The sequence below is a fragment of the Drosophila nasuta genome, chromosome 2R (assembly GCF_023558535.2).
Source record: "Drosophila nasuta strain 15112-1781.00 chromosome 2R, ASM2355853v1, whole genome shotgun sequence".
NCBI classification, from domain to species: Eukaryota; Metazoa; Arthropoda; class Insecta; order Diptera; family Drosophilidae; genus Drosophila; species Drosophila nasuta.
Genome location: NC_083456.1, coordinates 24351819 through 24369982, shown reverse-complemented (window position 1 = coordinate 24369982; position 18164 = coordinate 24351819). Strand labels below are relative to the sequence as shown.

The following is an 18164-nucleotide window of genomic DNA, read 5'->3' as shown; positions in this document are numbered from 1 at the left end:
CAACGATGCCACACGATGCATGCTAAACGTATAATACACAATGACAAAACGTTGCCTCCAACCAGCGAAAGCAACCCCTTTCTCTCATATACAAAAGATAGACAGAAATATACACACACACAGCACACAGCAGCAGCAGCAGCGTATAAAAATAGTTGATGCCAACGATTGCCGACAACGACGATGACGACGAGCGCAGCGACTAAAGACGAACGCCTCCACAGCCACAGGGAATAGTCGTAGTCGTAGTCGTAGTCGCAGTCGTTGCAACTGCAATTGCAAAAAGCCAAAGCAAAAGCAGGGCAGCTGGCAACGCGCATGACGCGACTGCTCCAGTCGTTGGACTGGCTGGACTGCCTCACTGCCTCACTGGCTCACTGGCTGGCGGGCAGACAGGCAGAAAGGCAGGCAGGCAGGCAAACTGAGAGGCGCAGGCGGAAGCTGACGAAATGTTGCCGATGCGCTTTGCTAACGATGTGGGCAAAAACAACGCAACGCCTACGATGTTGCAGCAGCAACAACAGCAACAACAACTATAATGCCAGCTGCAGTTGTCCAAAGTTGCTTTCTCCACCTTCAGTCAGCTTTTGCTCGCCTTTTTTTTAGCCGTTGTTTTTTGTTGTTGCCACAAGTGGGTGGGGGTTGCATTATCTACAATTGTGTGCGTATGTGTGTGTGTGTGTGTATGACGTTGTTGCGTTTTTATTTGCAGCTTTCTATTTGCTGCTGCTGCTGCTGTTTCGGCTGCCCCACTCATCGTCGTCGTCGTCGTCGTCATCGTCGTTTGGGCGCAAAACTTTTAAATTAGAAATTTTTGTTAGTGGCAACTGAAGAGTGTGTGTGTGTGTGTGTGGAAAGGGGAAAAACGAAGAGGAGGGCAATGAGCAGCTACTGCCTGGCACTCAATAGTTTTTGTGCTCCTTCTGCTTCTTTGTTGTTGTTTTTTGTTATATACTTTGTTAGTTGGTTAGTTTTTGTTTGCTACTCCAGCAGCAACAGCAACAGCAGCAGCAGCAGTTGTTGTTGTGGTTTCCATTGACACTCGCTAGTTGCAACTATTAATTTTTAATTTTTTTCTTTCTCTTTGTTGTTGTTGATGTTACTGTTGTTGTTTTTGGCTGCTGTCGTGTGAAGCATTTTGTGGCTGCTGTTTTCAAAGGTTCGAAATTTAAAGTTTTTAATGTAATTTGGCAGATCGCTTAAGTGTTTGCTGTTGATGTGGTTAAGGCGTAAAGTGTTTGCCATTCAGCAGCTGCTGGCCAGTTGAATAAATCGATTAAAGTGTCTGGGATTTAATATTGTTCAGTGTGTATAAAGTGGTAATACAAAGAGTGGGAATCCGTTTTGGTATTACAATTTAATTGAATTCTAAATATATAGAGACAGTTTATGGTAGATAAAGCATTTCAGTTGAACACCTTTTGCCTTTAATAATAACTTAATCTATTTTGCGCGACAGCACAAAAGCCAACTCCCATTTACCTCAAACACTTTTACTTCAATAGGAAAATGCGGCACAGTTATTTCCAAAACTTAATTTGATAGAATTTTCAGCGTTTTTATTGAGCAATGCTCCCCAAGAAGAAGTTGTTATTATCTTTTATTTGCGGAGCAGCAGCAGCAGCAGCAGACGATGAGTTTAACAAAAGATGATGTGATTGAATTTACTTCACCCGCAGCTCGATCTGTGGCGAAAGCCAACAACAGCAGAAAAAAAAGTGGGAGAGATAATTTGAGCAGTAGGCGTCACCTAATGGCATTCCGCAAATTGTTTGTTGAATAAAAGTGAGGCAAGAAAGCCAAGTGAATAGAGGCCTAGAGTTCTTTCCTTTCCTTTCATTCTTTTTTTCTTTTTCGTAAAATGCTTGTTAAAATGCCCGACTTCTGGCCGGGTCCAAGCAAAAAAAAAGGTTGTCATGCTGCCAAGACGAGCCAACGACAACAGCAGAGCAAAAAAAAAAAAAACAACAACTTAATACCCAGCTGATGCCTATTAAGCACAGCATTTGTGGCACCCACCAACCAATCTCAAACCTCAGCCTCCCCCTCTTCTGGTCTGGCCTCTTTTCTGCTTGAGGGGGGGGCTGCGTGTGTTTTGCCTTGATTTTGAGGCTGTGATATTTTCATTTGCTTGATTTGTTTTGGCATAATTTCGTATCGACTTTCGGGGATGCTGCTCGCTAAATTATTGTGCACTGAAATTCCGGGTTTTTCATGAATGTTTGCACAAGTCTCGCACTGTTTGTGTGTGTGTGTGTAAGTGTGTGTGGTTGGCATTGGCAAACCGCAAATCAGCAGTTTTTCCTTTTTTTTCGTTTCAGTGGTGTCTTGCCTAGTCTAGGCGGCTCTGAATAATGACCAAGCTCGCACACATTAAGCATACGCCCCGTACACTCGTATGGGGTGCCGCCAGTCAAGTGACGACGCACACGTAGCAACAATAATTTCAGCTAATTGCTCTCTGAACAGTCATTTCAATGCGAAATGAATTCTGTGCATTCTGCGCTCATTCCCACACACACACACACACCGAAAAAAAAAGAATTTGGGGCAGAGGCAATTCATTTTGGGTTGCAACGTTCGTCGTGGTCGTCGTCGGTCCATTGACCAAAAAGCGGACAGTCAGTCTGGGGTAGTTGTAATAAAATTACGTATACGCAGCGTGCACGGACTGCCGGGCTGCATATGAAAAACGAGTTTGTCCGTGAATGCAAAGTGCGGAGGCGGGAACAAAGGGAGAGGATCACACACTAACGAGTGGTCCGTAACACAATAACAGACAGTTGGAATAGTTGTTGCCTCGACTAGCTAGCTAGCTGCCTGACTTTGCCTGTGTGCTATGACTTTCATTGCCATTCATATCTAATCGCAGTCCATTTCCCCGCTCCGCCTCTGCACGGAAAGAGAGAAAAAAATTAAATTTGTCTCTTGACTGACAAATGTCCCCCGAGTGGGTAAAACCAGAAAAGTACTTGACGATACGTAAAAGTCAAGTCAAATTGCAGACGGAACCGACAACAGAGAACAGAGAACCCAGAACATGAAGAGTGGACAAAGAGAGAGAGAGGGAGAGGTGCAGCTTGAAGCTCTTTCATAAGTCTGCTTGTAATGCTGTTAAGCGGGCAAAGATACTGTCACTGTAGTGGTCCCCACACTCATCGAGGGGCAACACTGCTGCTGCTGCTGCTGCTGCTGCTGCTTACGAGCCAAGAGAACGACACAACAAGAGTATACTATGCAATATACAAATATATATACAAGTATATCTGTGTGTGTTTTTGTAGCTTTGTATCTTTGGCCAAGCCCAAGCACTCGGCATCATCGACAACACACACACACACTGAGGCAAAAGGGACAAGACAGGAATAGGGGACATGGGACACTGACTGAACTGAGGGCAACCTAGGGGGCAAGCTGGAACGGTAGCAACGTCTGGCTGTGGACTGGGACTGTGACTTGTCCTCTGGCTGAAGAGCAGCTGATGTTGATGATGATACACACTCAAGTGCGCTTTGGGTATAGCAAGTAGTTGAGTAAATATACACACGCACACACACGCACACAAAGAGCGTTAGAGTCGAAGTGAGATAGAGATACTAAAAGCTATGCTGACAATATGCTGAACACTGAGGCCGCCGTTGCTCTTACTTATTTATGCCAATTTTGCTGTATGTGTGTGTTGGCTTGACTTTGCCTTAGATTTCTGTGTGTGTGTGTGTGTTGTGCTGTTGTTGATTTTTGCCGTATTCGCTGCTATTTAAACATTTAAAGCAAGACGCTACGTGTGACGCATATCAATCTTTTGGACCACCGCAAAAACAGAAGAGAAAAAGGAAATTATATATTTAAATACAATTTGATCAGCATGCCATTACATCAACTGTGCGCGCGTACTTTGCCTCAACTTGAATGTAATAAACGAATTAAAGAATTCGCCGCATTTTCCACTGTCTCGACGCTTGAGTGATGTGGCAACAACAACAACAACAGCAACAGCTCGAGATGCCTTCCGTGCTTTAGCTTACTTGAATTTCCAAGCCAACGAACCAGCCAAGCGAACGGCACAAATGAACGCGAATCAAATCTCGCGAGGGTTGCCGAGAGTTTTGCGTGCCATTCCCCACATTGGTTTTCATTTCATAAGCTTTGCATCAATTTAAATATTTAACGAGTATTTCTCTACTTTTTTTCATTTCTTTTTCGCTGTTGGAGTTGATAACATTTGACGGGGGCAGCTTTAAATTGACTTACACAAAAAACAGAAAACAAAAATTGGAAAGGGAACGAAATTGTGGCATAGATTAAATTTGCGCTCTCATGAATGCGTGTAGCTAATAGAAACGCTGCTCTGTCTATCGCAAAGCGATGGCAGCGAATGCGTTGTGAATTGCTCTGCTGTCTACTCTACATAGAATGTTCGAGGTCCCCAAATGCTGAGACCAACATCGAGCATCGAGCAGCCAGCGTTCCCTGGCCAGCGTTCGTCAGTTGCAAATGTCCGAAAAAAAGAAATCCAATTTGCCAGACGCGAGCGAACGCGCGCGTTTTTTCCCTCGAGGACATGCGTGCATAAAAAAGTGGCGAGAAAATGAACAAAAAGTACAACTGCACGGCATACACAAATGCTAAAACTAAAAACTGGCGACGGCTGTGCGACTACACATAAAACCCCTCCCAAAAAAAAAGAGAAAAGCAAACCGAAGCAGACCTCGACAGCAGCCTGACCGTGTCCAGAAAACGTGTAGAAAATAAAAATTTCTATTTAAATGGCAAAAATCAACAAATGCAACGCAAAACAATCTAAAACACAAATCGAAATTAAATGACCGCACTTGCACACAAAAGCGCGATTCAAACACACACACACACACACATACATACAGTGGAACATGGCAAAAACAAGCCACTCACAAAAAAAGAAACGTAGAGGGAAAAACAGTGCAGAGAACGAAGCGTCTGACTGAAATAAAATGCAGCAGCTGCGCAGCCCCCAAAGGGAGCAACGGACGGGATCCGGATAAAGGGCAGCTGTTGGCTTCTGCTGTGCATGAGAGGGGAGGAAGGGGAGAGAGGAGGAAAGGCCTGCAGAGTCTGACAAATGCGGATGGCTTCGCGTCGCGATGCTTGTCCAGCGATTTCAACATTTCATTCAGCGGCTGCGATGCGAGTTTCCAATTTGATATTTTCCTCGTTTTTTTTTTTTTTGGTTTGGTTCGCTTGGTTTTTGTTTCTAGTTAGACTTCTCTTTGGGTTATTGTTGGCATTTGTTCTGCGTAGTGTCCTCAAATACACACACACACACAAACGCTTACATGAAGTGGCCATTTAGTCAGGTGCGCCTTTTGGGTATGCAACATATTTTTTGGAGCGCGACATTCAGCTGACTTTTATTTCATTTAATCGTAAGCACTTTAAAATTACTTTAAATAAACTTAAACTATGAAAAAAGAGTTGTTAGTAACACTATAATTTAATGCACTTAATTATAATAATATAATTATTATATTGTTTAATGTTATTTTATAAAACGTGTTTTCTGATGATGAAAATGGCATAAAAGATTTATTTTTCACTTAAGTGTTGGGTGAAATTACATAATAGAATATAATTATAGATAGGAAATAGAATTTATATATATATTTCGTACACAAATTACATTACACTGAATGAATGTTTTACAAAATTTTTTATTTGACAAAATTTGATAAATATTTGGTTATAACTGGATAATATTTATAATTTCATATTTGTATCATATTCTAAATACTTGAGTATGTTATTAAATAATATATTAAGCTTTCGAAACAATATTTTATTCCATTCACGTCAGCAACTTTAACTATTTTCATTGGCCAAATTGAGTGAGCACATTTTTTGTGTTGATTTTTAGCATGCGAGGTGTTGGCGCGTATGTTAACCTTTTTACAGTGTATGCTTTTGGCCTAGGCAACAAAATTAATTAACTGTAAATGTGCGAAACTAAATAAAGCCACTTTCTCGGGGGCCAAAACCGCACGCAGACACACACACACCAACACACACACACACATGCGAGGAGCAAAACTCTCTACAATTAACAATCCAACGCGAAGCGACCCAATTTGTTGTTGTTGCCCAATGCCGGATATACTCAAACCAGATATGCATACATATGTACAAACGTATATAGAGATACGCATATGTAACAGTCATGTCACGACCTGGAACAGACTGAAACAAACACACAAAAAAAAACAGCAGAGAAAAAATAGGAGAAGCATAGTTAGTAGCCGCCTTTTAGGCTAACACATCTAACGTGTGACCGAGCCAGAAATGCCACTCGGACTAGTTACTCAATGTGTGTGTGTCTGTGTGTGTGCGAGTGTGTGTATTTGGTTATATCAACACCTACGCTTACACACACTAAAAACTAGTGACACGACAGCAAACAAAAAGGGAAAGGGAAAAATAGTTAGAAGAGAACGAAAAAACAAAAAAAAAATGGAAAATGGAAAATAAGTAAGAAAAAGTCTGAAAGCGGTAACCGCAATTTGACCCAGGTTTTTACTTGCTTTTGCGCCCGACAAATATGCAGATTGCATGAATCGAGTGCGGGGAGTGGAGCAGGAAAGTGTGTGCGAGGGAGAGGGAGAGAGCAGTGGGAGTTGGGTCACCTGCGTCGCGTTTACTTTTAACATGTGCTACCAGCAGCAGCGTCGGCGGCAACATACTCCGCAGGGGTGTTTGTCTGCCAACGCTTTTCCCCCGCTTCGGTAAATGCTAGAACAAACGCCGTTTAATGTACGTAGTGGTGGTGGTGAGTGAGATGGGGAAGGGGAGGGGTACAGGAGAGGGGGTTGTCTGTTGGGTATAACTACCCAAAATCCAATGCAAACACATGAGCACATAGACAGCCAGAAAACACGGCCAGGCCATATACAATCTTTGTGCCCCCCTTTTTTTTGGCTCTCTCTCTCTCTCTGTCCCTCTCTTTCACTCTCTCTGTGTATCTGTTTGTTGTTTAGTTGAGCGCTTTCGCTTGTTCGTTGCTGTTGTTGTTGTTGCGGCTGCTGTTTAGGTGTTGTTGCTCTGCCCTTAAAAAGCAAACACACGCAATTTCTATTTCGTTCTCTATGTACTCGACACTCAAGTGCGTCAGCAAGTGTGTGTGTGTGCGGCTGTGTGTGTGTGAGTGTGTACTTTCTAATTTATAAGGCAACATGTTCGTTTGCTCGCCTTGGGAGCACTTTAATGCATTCGGTTGAGGCCACCAAGCAACATTGTTGGCCTCCTGGCCTGCCTCTTTTCGATTTCTGATACGCAAATTTGCCATTTCTCTCTCTGTGTGTGTCTTTGTCACCGTCTCTGACTCTGTCTCTGACTCTGACTGCCGACTGCTGTTGCCATAGGCTGCATTGTCTTGTCCTGCGACGCTTTTTACACAATTGTCAACACACACACACACTCGCAGAAGCAAATGCAAATGGCAGCACTCTGGCGACCCTTTGATCCTCTCTAGCCTCTTGCCTCCTTCTCCGCTGCCTTGAATAGACAAACAATGACGCCTATGACTAGCATTTAAATGCGAAATTTGCACGCGAGTGGCAACCGGAATAGAACTTGCCCCAAGACTAGCTCACACTCCTCCACTCACTCTCTCTCTCTATCTCTTTCTCCTACGCTTTCGCTCCTTCTCTTTCTGCTGCTGCCTGTCCTGATTGCTTTATAAGCAGAACCAACAATACATTGATGTTTTTTTCTTGCTTCCATCATTACTACGCTCTGTTTCTCTGTTCGCTTCGTTTTCTTTCTCTTTCTCTGTGTGTGGCAAATTTCAATCAAATTATTGACATTTGTTTAAAGTCAACGCAGGCGACTTGCATACAAATGACTTAAATTTTTGCGCCACGTTTCGCTTTTAAATTGTGTGTGTGTGTGGGTGTGTAGCTGCAAAATCAGCACAAAAATGGACACAAGAGCCGTAGGCAAAAGGCAAAAAGGGCACACACACATACACACACAGTTAACTGATAAGGAGGCAGTGGCGGAGACGTTCAGCATTTTGGGGGCAGCAACCCTTTGCCACAGTTGCCCTTATTGCCGTTGTTGTTGTTGTTGTTGTTGTTGGTGTTGTTGCTGTTGCTTTTACTTTTGCCTCTGCCATGTTTTGTTTTTAATAGTTACTGAATCTCATTAGAATTTAGATGAGTCTTAATGAGTCATTGTTTTACACGTTAGACGGTCGCGATGAGGACGACGACGCCGTTGGCAGCAACAGCAACAACAACAATAATAATAACAGAAACAACAACTTCAAGAACAACTATGACTACGATGAAGACGCTAAGAATAGTGCAACCCAAAAAGTTTCTGCGGCAACGGCACGAAAAGGTAGCATGCCTCGATGTCAGCAACCCTCACAGCAGCAGCAACACAAACACACTCAACTACACACACACACACACACACGTACTCTTATAGTCAGAGATATAAACAAGCCACGACTCTCTGTATATATATATGTATATGAAAGTCATTCAAAGCATAGCGAAACGACGCACAGAACACAATGAAACTTTCATTTGATCTGCGAACAACGCGACAACTTGATGAGGATGCTTCTTCCTCAGAAAAGTCTCCCATGTGCCCACAAAAGAACTTTAATAACAGAGACGGCGAATAAAACGTACAGGAAATTGTTGCTAGACTACCGTTGATTACTTTAATTTATTTAATTGCCCTTAAAGCTGGCAGATTTCCTTCTTGGTATTAAGGTAGATTGAAAGATGGAGATACAATTGGAAATACGTAAAAATATTCAAAAGATATTTTCTTTATTTTGAAATATTCATAACTATACAAATAATATTTATTAAATACACAATTATAAATAGATGCAGAAATATTATCAATTTAAATATGTACTGAAAATATCCTACAAATGAAGATACAATGTTTACAATCTATATATTAGGAACTATTCAACAAAGTATAGCACCAAATTTATTTAGAGCTAAAAAAATGTGCGTTATCGTATTTGAATAGGTAAAATAATAGACTAAGTACATTTTAAAATGTTAGAAAATGAGTAAATATTAGCGATATATTCATAAAATACAAAGAGACAAATCTTAATAACTTTTTTTAAGACACAAATATATAGAACACTTGATTACTCTTATTTATTGAATGACAGTTTAGAGTTGCTAATTTTCTTTAACTAATATATATTATATAATATATAATAATATAACTAATTTCATCCTACCTAAATCGTAATACTCTAATTGCATTAGTTAATTTATGTAAATTGAACATAAATTAAGTAGAATATAAATTGTGAGGTAGTTGTCTAAATTAAAGTTGCAAATTAAAGTTGCAAAGTTGCAAATAAACATCTGATTGTCACAAATCAAAGCATCAGCTGATGCGCCAAAGCCTTAATTAAGTTGGCAACTCCACTTAGCATAGCTCAACTGTTGAGTCTATCGAACGGGGAGTAAGTATTGCATTGATCCACACAGAGATGCTTTGAGCACTCACTAAGGGCAGCCATCTTCACTTATGCACTTTTTTTTCACTGAGAACATTAATACATCAGACCAAAAATTTGCAAAGAAAAATTGCAAAAATAAATATAAAATAATACTGCAACCGAGAAAGGAATGCCAACACTTTTGGGCATTCGAGATTTTCTTTTGTCCCAACTTGGATTGGCCGGCTCTTTTAGAGAATTTAGAATTGCTAAATTTTCTCTTTGCCACTGATTGGTAAGTAGTGTCAATCTGATTAGACCTTGCGGTAAAAATGTTATTTTATGCAGCTTATTGGTCATACCGCTGGCAATTGCACACGCTAGACCCTCCATAGAGTGTAATAGGTGTTGCACATTGCGGTCCTCGCCTTCCCCCCCCACCTGTTGAACAGGTGCCACTAGTGAAGCGCACGCGGATATTCACCCTAACCTGCAAGCCTAAGGGAGAATTGGTGAAGGCAGCGAACCTCGCTGCGAACAGCCAGCTAGAGTGGGAAGAAGGCGATAATCTTGCGGCAGCGAATCTTCGCTGCAGATTATCAAACGGTATTCGATAGCGGCTCAGCGAAGGCGATACTAGAGACGTTCAAAGGAGCGTAGATCTTCCGGCGAGAGATCTACGGCTCCACAAAAAAAACACGCCGGCACCATCTGCATTGGATTGTTTTCGTTCGCAAAATGCACTAAGAGTGCCAACATGGTTTGCTAAATTGAATAATTAAATTGAATTTGTATTAGTACTTGTCAAAAATCGACTAACTCATTTTTCGACTTTTTGTACAGCCAACATGGGGTTCATAGGGATTTGAAAGCCTGATAACCATAACCCTTTATCATCTTTAACAGCTAACATCAACAAGCATATATGCTACGACGGATTCATCAGTTATCAGGCCTGCTAACATCGATGGAAAGTGCGTAAGTACGGCATAGCCGTGTCTATATTATAGTTGATTGGGGTTGTGATTGTGAGGTTCTCAATTCCGTGTGTTCCGTGTTGGTTCTCTATCTTTCGTATTATTAAGTCATGAAGACAACCGTTTAAGTAAAACAAACTAACGTAACGATAAATAAAGGCTCAATAAATCAAGCACTATTGTTAACTAGAGATAATTTTTATAAACAAAATGAAGTATGTTTATTAAATTACTGTATATCATGGAGAAGAAAACAATAATGTGTTAAACTTTTAATTCTAATTGGGCACTGAATGTGCGAGCGTTTGAGATAATGCGAGATGAGTACTGTCCCTCTCCCTAGTATTACACTCTGTCTACACTTTAATTTATGATGACTTACTACCCAGTCGAAGCCAAAGACCCACCCCAGCCCTGAACTGAGCCGGCAAGTTAGCTAGACAGAGTAGGCTTAGACGAGTAGAACCTCGTGGTGTTCGTCACATAATTAAATGGCGCCCAACTCGTGAGGCCTATGGAAAATGTGCCCCAAAATAAACATTTCCTCATCAAACTATTCATTCTTTTTATTGAAAACATAGATGTATGAATTTTCTGCCTTCTGGATTGGCTGTTTACTGATGAGAACGTCGGAAGCAGACCAGGCGAAAAGAACATACATAGCGGATTCATTAATTGATAGTGTTATCAATGAATTAAACCTGTTAAATGCAATTTTCTGCCCAATAATGTGATTAAGGAAATTTTTTGTAGAATTGGATGAATTTCGATTCTCTACCGAATCATTGTTAGGCCCAGTACACAATATTGTGTTGTGGTATTGAAATCGAGAATTGTTCAGTATTGGTTAATATCGATCTGTTCCTCTTTCAATCACAAACACTCATCAAATACGTTACTAATCAAAGTAGATTCAGACTCTCAGTACACACTTCGCATTGTCTTAAAATCGCATTGAAGGGTAAGTCCCAAACTTAACTTAAAACTTGAACACTATATTATCGCATATCGTAAACCTATTTTTGTCAATTACCTTGTCAATATCGAATACCGTACTAGTTCACATTCATACTTAAATTCATTATGCCGGTTACTCGCAGCCACGAAAACCTCGCATCAGCTAGTTCATTAATTCTTTTGCAAAATTTGCAATGATTTAAAATCGTCTGAATTTGAGTTAGTAAAAACCCCTTGTAGTCATAACTTTCACTCCGAATGTATATCCAATTGGCTCAATACTAGCGAAACTTGTCCAACTTGCAAAAGCCGTGCAGGATAGGAGATATTTTGGCTCAGAACAATCTGAAGGGTTAAGCATGCTTCATACAGTTGCAGCACCCCAATTTCACGCGATGCCTCGAGCCGCTGGCACTAAACCGCGAGATCGACCAAAACAAGAGCTAATCAGAGAGAGAATCTCATGAGAAATGCCGCACAATCTCCTTCTTGGCAACATAGGGCAAGCTTAGAACAAAATGTACCTACTTCCAGGCAGCATCAAAATGCTGCGCGAGAAAGTCGCTTACCCCGAGCATCAACAGGAAGTACAACCACACCCGTTCCAGCTGTGTCTGAACAACGAGTTCAAGGACTTATCACTTCTTCACTCGATAACTTTCGAGCGGAACTAGTCGCTACTATCGCTGATCAGGTTGAATTTGCCTTTAGAAACTTAAATATTGCCGCCCAACCGCCAATAGTTCGTTCCGAGGAACCGCAATTGGAATGGGATAACGAAATTCCAGATCAGAATAACGAAGGATTGGGGCAATCAGGAAATATATCTGGTAGTCTCGATCGGCCTGACCGAATTTCTAGTACCATTGTTAATTGGCATCTTAAGTTCAGTGGTACACCAACTGATATACCAATCGACGACTTTATATATCGAATAAATTGCTTGACCTCTCGTTGTTTGAGCGGAAACTTTGATACGTTGTATCAGTTTGCTCACTTACTATTCTCAGGTCCAGCGTTAACCTTCTATTGAGATTTCATCGTAGCTCTCATCATAGGAATTGGTATAATCTTTGTTCTCGTTTATGCGAAAGATACCAAAATCAAAGAACCGATGAAGACATAAAAGATAGCTTACGGCGCAGGAAACAAAAGTTTAATGAACCTTTCGATGAATATTTGGATGCTATGTTGAACATAGCAGATACGCTTAATTCTCGTCTATCCGATACCGAATTGGTCTCTTATGTTAAACAGAATTTGAAACCAGATCTTCGACATGAACTGTTACATGTTCCAATTTCAAATTTAGCTATCCTTCGTAGAGAATGTCACAAACATGAAGAGTTCTACTCCCAACTGCCTAAACATCAAAATCGATCGAATAACCCCAACCGAGTTATTCATGAGATTGCTTTAGAAAAAAGACCTGGAGTTAGGCTCTGAAGATGAAAACTCAGAATCAGCAGATGTAAATGCTATGAAGTATTCTGATAATTTCAAATGCTGGAATTGCGATGAAATTGGTCATCGTTACCAGGATTGCCTGAAATCACGTCGCATATTTTGTTATGGATGTGGAAAACTTGACACATATAAACCAAACTGTACAAAATGTAAAACCAAACAGGAAAACTCGCAGAAGGGTATTCGCTTACCACCAAAAGCGGATATCCGCAATTAAAAATAGAACCAAATTCTCTAGAGTATTCTCAACCACCTGCTATATCGAATAACTTACCTGACTTACAAATTCATCGACATTTTATACCTTATCATTTGCGATTAAGAAAAATACACACATCTCCAAAATCGCGTGCTGCTCATCGTATGCATACATTTTGGTCGAAAAAGCGTGTACTAAATTCTTATAGGATATCAGCTATCGTAAATAAAGACAACGATATACGACCCTTTACTTACCTCAACATTCTCGATCAGCGTTGTTTGGCCTTGCTCGATAGCGGAGCAAATAAAAGCGTGATCGGAGGAAACTTAGCAAAGTACATTCTTGAAAATAATATTAACTATCTTAAATCCAAAGGATTTGTTAAAACTGCTGATGGACAACCTCAAAAGGTCGCTGGTACCATTAATCTTCCAATCGAATATAATTCGACAAAGCAATCGTTTGAGTTCCTAATTGTTAGCGCCATCACGCAAGATGTTATTTGCGGAATTGACTTTTGGAATAAATTTGGAATTTCTGTTAGTTATGTTAATGCAGTAACTGAATCTGAAATTGAAAATGAAACGATACCCAAATTGTCTCTTACAGTAATGCAAAACGCAGATTACAAGCAGTTGTTGATTTTTTCCGTCATGCGAAAGGGACGGCTTAGGAAAAACAACACTTCTTGAACATTCTATAGACACAGGAGATAGTACTCCCATTAAACAAAGATACTATCCCATATCTCCAGCTAAAGAAAAGCGACTTTGTGCCGAGATTGACCGCATGTTACGTTTAGGAGTAATAGAAGAAGCTTCGAACTCTGCATGGTCCTCGCCTGTGGTTTTGATTGTTAAACCTGGCAAAGATCGTCTATGTCTTGATTCTCGAAAGCTAAATGCAGTGACGAAGAAGGACGCATATCCCATGCCTAGCTTAGAAGGTCTTCTAAGTCGATTGCCATCTGTTAAGTGCATTTCCAAAATCGATTTAAAAGATGCCTTTTGGCAAATTTCTCTAGACAAAGAAGCGCGACCAAAAACTGCTTTTACGGTATCAAATAGACCCTTGTATCAGTTTACTCGGATGCCATTTGGCTTGTGTAACTCACCTCATACAATGTGTCGTCTTATGGATCAAGTAATTCCCTATGACATGAAGGAACACGTATTCGTATACCTAGATGATCTATTGGTCATGTCCTCTAACTTTGAAGACCACTTACTGCATCTGACCGAAGTGGCAAATAGATTACGAAAAGCGGGACTAACAATAAATGTTACCAAAAGTCAGTTTGGAATACGAGAAGTAGATTACTTAGGCCATGTAGTAGGAGAAGGCACACTTCGAGTAAATCCAATGAAAGTGCAAGCCGTTTCCGAATTTCCGGTGCCACAGTCCAGACGCCAACTGAGACGATTCCTGGGCATGACTGGTTGGTACCAGCGTTTTATTCCCCAGTACTCAACGGTCATCTTTGAACTAACAGAGCTGCTAAAAGGAAAGAAATTTGAATGGAATGAAGAGGCCCAACATGCGTTCGAAGCAATAAAACATAGACTATGTGCTGCTCCGTTTTTGCGTCATCCCAACTATGAGTTGCCATTCATAGTGCAATGTGACGCTTCAACATATGGCATCGGCGCCGTATTAGCTCAACTTGATGCAGAAGGCAACGAACTACCCATTGCATATATGTCGAAAAAGTTGAACAAAGCACAACGAAATTATTCTACAACGGAATTAGAATGCTTGGCAGTTGTATTAGCCATTAAGCGATTCCGTATGTATATAGAAGGCCAATCATTCAAAGTTATAACCGATCATGCAAGTCTGAAATGGTTGATGAATCAAACAGACCTTCATGGCAGACTTGCTCGGTGGGCGTTAAAGCTACAAGGAATGGATTTTCAGATCGAACATCGAAAGGGCAGTCAAAATGTAGTCGCTGACACTCTTCCAGAGCATTCGAAGAAAATGTAGATGTTGTTGAGCTCGAAATACTACCAGAGATAGATTTAAACTCGGATGCATTTCTCGAAAGTGATTATGTCGAGTTAAAAGAGAAGATGAGCAAATCCAATCTTCCGGATTTCAAAATCATAGACGGATATTTATATTACAGAGCAGTATTGCCTTCCGACGTCAGCGAAGATATTGGCGATGGCTGGAAACTGTACGTCCCTACATCTCTCAGAAATTCGGTGATAGTTTCAGCTCATTGTACCCCAACGTCAGCACATTGCGGCACAGCGAAGTGTCTAGAACGCATTCGTAGGCATTTTTATTGGCCACGAATGGTAGTGGAAGTGCGAGACTTTATTAGCAAATGCGAAATATGTCAAACCTCAAAATACCCGACACAAAATCTAAAGCCGCCAATGGGTATTCAAACAATTAGTGAGCGAGTATTTCAAAGACTCTACATAGATTTCATAGGTCCGTTTCCACGCTCAAAACTTGGTAATATTGGAATTTTATCATCCTAGATCATCTTTCAAAATTCACATTTCTTATACCAGTTAAGAAATTTTCGACTTTAATAATCATTGATCACTTGCGCAACACTGTATTTAACTGTTTTGGCACACCAGAGTTCATAATCAGCGACAACGGCACTCAGTTTAAAAGCCGAGAATTCGCTGCATTTTTGTCTTCGTATGGTATCAAACACATGTTCACTGGAGCATATTCCCCTCAAAGTAATGCAGCTGAAAGAGTCAATAGATCCATTAATGCGGCGTTAAGATCATTTATTCGTTCAGACCAGCGAGAATGGGATATATATGTTAGCAGTATCAATTGTGCTCTACGCAATAACATACATCAATCGATAGGCGCGTCACCGTACTATGTTGTATTTGGGCAGCATATGATGACGCATGGTAAAGACTACACAGTACTTAAAAATTTGAATCTCTTAAGTGAAGGAACTGCTCGACTCGAGCGTGCCGATAAATTCTCTAAAATCCGTGCTGATATTCACAAATATCTGAAAAGGCATATGAAAGGAATCAGAGATCGTATAGCCTTCGTACTAAACAACGAACCTTTGAAGTTGGCCAGACAGTAATTAAGCGTAACTGGGCACTAAGCAATATGGCAAACAATTTCAACGCTCAGCTTGCACCAGTCGGCCTTAAGGCACGAGTAAAGCGAAAAATTGGACAGGCCTTATACCTATTAGAAAATTTAGAGGGCAAGGAAATTGGTCAATTTCATGCTAAAGACTTGTGGGAATTCAAAGAGTAACTACCTTCTTTCAGATTTTACGTCTTCGATTGAACTCTCGATTAAAATCTGCTGTTGTGAGGTAGTTGTCTAAATTAAAGTTGCAAATTAAAGTTGCAAAGTTGCAAATAAACATCTGATTGTCACAAATCAAAGCATCAGCTGATGCGCCAAAGCCTTAATTAAGTTGGCAACTCCACTTAGCATAGCTCAACTGTTGAGTCTATCGAACGGGGAGTAAGTATTGCATTGATCCACACAGAGATGCTTTGAGCACTCACTAAGGGCAGCCATCTTCACTTATGCACTTTTTTTCACTGAGAACATTAATACATCAGACCAAAAATTTGCAAAGAAAAATTGCAAAAATAAATATAAAATAATACTGCAACCGAGAAAGGAATGCCAACACTTTTGGGCATTCGAGATTTTCTTTTGTCCCAACTTGATTGGCCGGCTCTTTTAGAGAATTTAGAATTGCTAAATTTTCTCTTTGCCACTGATTGGTAAGTAGTGTCAATCTGATTAGACCTTGCGGTAAAAATGTTATTTTATGCAGCTTATTGGTCATACCGCTGGCAATTGCACACGCTAGACCCTCCATAGAGTGTAATAGGTGTTGCACATTGCGGTCCTCGCCTTCCCCACCTGTTGAACAGGTGCCACTAGTGAAGCGCACGCGGATATTCACCCTAACCTGCAAGCCTAAGGGAGAATTGGTGAAGGCAGCGAACCTCGCTGCGAACAGCCAGCTAGAGTGGGAAGAAGGCGATAATCTTGCGGCAGCGAATCTTCGCTGCAGATTATCAAACGGTATTCGATAGCGGCTCAGCGAAGGCGATACTAGAGACGTTCAAAGGAGCGTAGATCTTCCGGCGAGAGATCTACGGCTCCACAAAAAACACGCCGGCACCATCTGCATTGGATTGTTTTCGTTCGCAAAATGCACTAAGAGTGCCAACATGGTTTGCTAAATTGAATAATTAAATTGAATTTGTATTAGTACTTGTCAAAAATCGACTAACTCATTTTTTCGACTTTTGTACAGCCAACATGGGGTTCATAGGGATTTGAAAGCCTGATAACCATAACCCTTTATCATCTTTAACAGCTAACATCAACAAGCATATATGCTACGACGGATTCATCAGTTATCAGGCCTGCTAACATCGATGGAAAGTGCGTAAGTACGGCATAGCCGTGTCTATATTATAGTTGATTGGGGTTGTGATTGTGAGGTTCTCAATTCCGTGTGTTCCGTGTTGGTTCTCTATCTTTCGTATTATTAAGTCATGAAGACAACCGTTTAAGTAAAACAAACTAACGTAACGATAAATAAAGGCTCAATAAATCAAGCACTATTGTTAACTAGAGATAATTTTTATAAACAAAATGAAGTATGTTTATTAAATTACTGTATATCATGGAGAAGAAAACAATAATGTGTTAAACTTTTAATTCTAATTGGGCACTGAATGTGCGAGCGTTTGAGATAATGCGAGATGAGTACTGTCCCTCTCCCCTAGTATTACACTCTGTCTACACTTTAATTTATGATGACTTACTACCCAGTCGAAGCCAAAGACCCACCCCAGCCCTGAACTGAGCCGGCAAGTTAGCTAGACAGAGTAGGCTTAGACGAGTAGAACCTCGTGGTGTTCGTCACAAAATACAGAAATCTAACTATTAAAAGCTCAAACAGAGAGCTCTATCAAATGCACTTAAGCTAAGCCATATTGCAGCAGAGACAATTGGCAGTTGGCAGTTGTCAGGTGGCGGTAATCAGCATTAGACAACAAACATTAACAGCACGAAGGCAACGTCTAATGGTGACAATGAAGACAATAACGACAGCTGAGTGGATGGGGGCCAA

The 18164-nt window shown here is 40.8% G+C and overlaps 1 protein-coding gene across 7 annotated transcripts in view; it reads left to right on the top strand.

The window, feature by feature from the left end:
- The window catches only part of LOC132787830 (cytotoxic granule associated RNA binding protein TIA1), a 58847-nt gene that overhangs the window by 21236 nt on the left and 19447 nt on the right, over positions 1-18164 (top strand). The window contains exon 1 of one of the 7 annotated variants that reach the window (XM_060795152.1): positions 16935-17470. The exons of 5 other annotated variants lie outside the window; for them this stretch is intronic. In XM_060795152.1, coding sequence (XP_060651135.1) covers positions 17422-17470 — 49 coding nt within the window. In that variant the 5' untranslated portion in view covers positions 16935-17421. Of the gene's footprint in view, positions 1-16934; positions 17475-18164 lie in introns of those variants that run through there. One more of the 7 variants, XM_060795153.1, reaches the window with a different exon arrangement.